This window comes from Geospiza fortis, unplaced genomic scaffold (assembly GCF_000277835.1).
Source record: "Geospiza fortis unplaced genomic scaffold, GeoFor_1.0 scaffold55, whole genome shotgun sequence".
In the NCBI taxonomy this organism is placed as follows: Eukaryota; Metazoa; Chordata; class Aves; order Passeriformes; family Thraupidae; genus Geospiza; species Geospiza fortis.
Window position 1 is genome coordinate 1,098,497 of NW_005054308.1, and position 403 is coordinate 1,098,899.

At 61.5% G+C, this 403-nt stretch overlaps 1 protein-coding gene across 3 annotated transcripts in view; it reads left to right on the plus strand.

The window, feature by feature from the left end:
* Window positions 1–403, plus strand: part of GABRB2 (gamma-aminobutyric acid type A receptor beta2 subunit) — a 140,318-nt gene that overhangs the window by 3,527 nt on the left and 136,388 nt on the right. For all 3 annotated transcript variants that reach the window (XM_031055166.1, XM_031055165.1, XM_005418669.2), the window contains one exon: window positions 237–304. In XM_031055166.1, coding sequence (XP_030911026.1) covers window positions 237–304 — 68 coding nt within the window. The remainder of the gene's footprint in view (window positions 1–236; window positions 305–403) is intronic.

Here is a 403-nt window from a genome sequence, read left to right on the forward strand (position 1 = left end):
GGTGCCGCACGTGTGCGCTGTTACATAAAGCACCGCCTCGGCCCGGGCCCCGCGGCCGCGCTGGGACCCCGCTGGGGAGGGCAAACGGGGGGGGAACACTTCATGCCTCCCTCTTCACTTTCTGGTGGTGTTTAAACGTCGTTTCGTATGTGCGCTGCGTGTTCGCCCTGCTAACTCTGCTAAGAACGAGTTAAGTTCTTCGCGATCACATTGCGGACCATCTTGTTGGTTTGCAGGTCCCCCAGTGGCTGTTGGCATGAACATAGACATTGCCAGTATAGATATGGTCTCGGAAGTCAATATGGTGAGTACTTGGGGTTCGGGGCTGCTTGCTCTCCGAGGGGGTGGCTGCCGCTTCCCCCGCCCCTGCTGAGGCGGAGCGGGGCGTGAGGGGGCCCGGCGC